This window comes from Rana temporaria, chromosome 8, assembly GCF_905171775.1.
Source record: "Rana temporaria chromosome 8, aRanTem1.1, whole genome shotgun sequence".
NCBI lineage: Eukaryota > Metazoa > Chordata > Amphibia > Anura > Ranidae > Rana > Rana temporaria.
The window spans coordinates 80,085,679-80,088,331 of record NC_053496.1 but is presented as its reverse complement, the minus strand read 5'-3'; the positions used below and the strand labels follow the sequence as shown (position 1 = coordinate 80,088,331).

The 2,653-nt window shown below is 43.7% G+C and overlaps 1 protein-coding gene across 1 annotated transcript; it reads right to left on the bottom strand.

Annotated features, from left to right (window-relative positions):
• Positions 1–1,418: 1,418 nt before the first annotated feature.
• CSTF2T (cleavage stimulation factor subunit 2 tau variant) lies at positions 1,419–2,378 on the bottom strand. The gene is given in 2 exon segments (XM_040322439.1): positions 1,419–2,133; positions 2,135–2,378. Coding segments are annotated over 2 exon segments (777 nt in total). The 5' UTR covers positions 2,354–2,378; the 3' UTR covers positions 1,419–1,575.
• Between the last annotated feature and the right edge of the window lie 275 nt (positions 2,379–2,653).

Genomic DNA, 2,653 nt, shown 5'->3' with positions numbered 1-2,653 from the left:
TTTTCAAATGGACACACTTTCACTAGTCTGCCCACTCTTCACATGGCAGACTATCCTCTGTTCAGGTGGTGGGAAGTGCAGCCAATTACCAGTCCTCTGGCCTGTTAGCCAAACATAAGTCCTCTTCCCCATTGTTAGTCCAGATTGCACAGCATCAGCTGATCAGAGTACAGTGTCCCCCCCCTCTCCTGGACTACCACTAATCAGGGAGAGGAGAGTAAAACAACATCCCTGGAGAGATTTAATTTCAGCACTGCTGGACAGTTCCTAAAGGAACACAGCTCGTGCTACACTACCGATGCTGGTTTGCATCAGTAGATAAACTTGTGGCCAGGCTACAGACATTCAAGTAGTTAGCTTTAAAATAAGGTCTTAGGGCCAGATTCACAAATGAGATACGACGGCGTATCTCCTGGTACGCCGTCGTATCTCTGTTTCTATCTATGCGACTGATTCATAGAATCAGTTACGCATAGATAGCCATAAGATCCGACAGGTGTAATTGTTTTACACTGTCGGATCTTAAGATGCAATACCGCGGCCGCCGCTGGGGGGAGTTTGCATCGTAAACCAGCGTCGGGTATGCAAATTAGGAGTTACGGCGATCCCAGACGGTTTTTCGCGTTCGATACGTCGCCGCTAGTCTAGTTTCCCATCGCAAAGTTCGTAGTTTTTTTTGGTGCCTTAACTTTACACAGCAATCGTATTGCTGTGTAAAGTATGGCCGTCGTTCCCGCGTCGAAATTTAAAAAATAACGTAGTTTGCGTAAGCCGTCCGGGAATACGGAATTATGCTACGCGCGTCGCCGGTCAAAAAAATGACATCACAGCGCGCAAAGCACGGCGGGAGTTAAGAAACGGATGTTTTTTCAATGTTTTTTCAACCCGATTATTGTTAAGCCGGCCTTGCCTACACACGATCGTGAAAAAAAAGCTCTAGCAAAGCGCAATGACGTACAACATGTACGACGGCACTATAAAGGGGAAGTACCATTCGGGTGGCGCCACCCTTGGGGCTGCTTTTGCTGATTTTGTGTTAGTAAAACTTTGGTGAGAGACGATTTGCGATTTTCAGTTTGTTACAGCGTGATGAATGTGCTATCTCCGTTATTTTCACATCGCTAAAGCCCACACACGACCGTTTTTTTACGACGTTAAAAACGACGCAAAAATTTAGAGCATGTTCTAAATTTTTAATGCCCATTTTTAACATTGTGAAAAATGCCCTGTAGCCCACACACGATCATTTTTAATGACATAAAAAAAATGTAATTTTTCACATCGCGAAAAACGATTGTGTGTACGTGGCATTAGAGCTTCTTCTTTGGATTTACTATTTATTAGAGTAGAAGGCTGGACTTCTTCCAAGTCACTGCTGGGAATTGGGAATGGGCCAGTTGTTTTTTTTTTTTAATTTGTTTTATTAAAAAACAGAAAGATGGTCCAACAACTTATTTTTCTATATACAACACAGGAGCTGCTTTTCCCACAACATTTTTTTTTAGATCTTGTTGCCTTCGATCTCAAATCAAGTCCTTGCAACTGCGTTCTGAGCCACACACACATTCGCCACAATCATCTTTTTCTTTTAAATTCCTTTGACCGTTTCTCCTCGTAGTCCCGATGTTTGCTCTCCGACGTGTGAGGTTTCTCTTCTACCTTAACCTTGACATAGGCTGCTGGTTTAGCCGTGCTTCCCGAAGTACCATCTCTTTCTGGAGCCCTCCTCTGATCTCGCTCTTGCCTGGACAAGGTCTGTTTGGTGTTGTATTTCTCATACCCTGGATCCACACGTTCTTCCTTAATTGTCTCAGCAATTCTTGTGCTTCTTTCGCTGGAACGTTCACGGTTGTCCTTGTTCTTCTTTTTCTTTTTATGTTTCTTTATCTTTTGCAGTTCCTCTGGTGGTTCTTCTTCTGAAGATGAAGGGGGACGTTCTGCACCGCAGCCTTTATCCCGGAGTGTTTTGGTCACTTCATCGATATCATCGCCATCTTTGGGCGGGCGGTAATTTAACACGTGGTCAACGCGAATTGTGCGTCCTCTCACCTTGATGCCATTCAGATTATCTACAGCCAGCACTGTACTTCTCTGATCCTCATAACACACAAAGCAGAATCCACGAGAACGCCCCGGATTGTTTGTCACGCACCAAGTTAATGTTCACAATTTCACCGTATTGTGAGAAGACACAAATAATGTCCCCTTCAGTCAATTCAAAAGGCAGCCCTCCCAGAAATATCCATGCCCTGTCCTTGTAGTCCTGATGCCACGACATGGAATCCTTCACACCGAGCCAAGCCTCCCGTTCATTCAGCTCATTGATCAGCTTCACTTTTGTTAACAGATTCATTGCAGTCACCCTGTCTGCGTCACCCGGTGTTCGGGGCAGTTGATTTTTTAAGATCACAGCTTGAATGACATCAGTGCTTCTGTGGGTGAATTGATTCATTTCACCTGCAGCTGTAGAGCTCAGAGCTAAGGATTTGTTGTATAGCTATTTTATAGTTTTTTAAGCATGTGTGAATATGTGAATGTCCATAGCTTTGCCACAAGTTTACTTTAATGTTTCAAAATAGAACAAGGTCTTCCTGATGTACCGTAGGATGACTAAAGTCAATAAATTGTTTTCAAAATTTGCTCAAGCCACTTA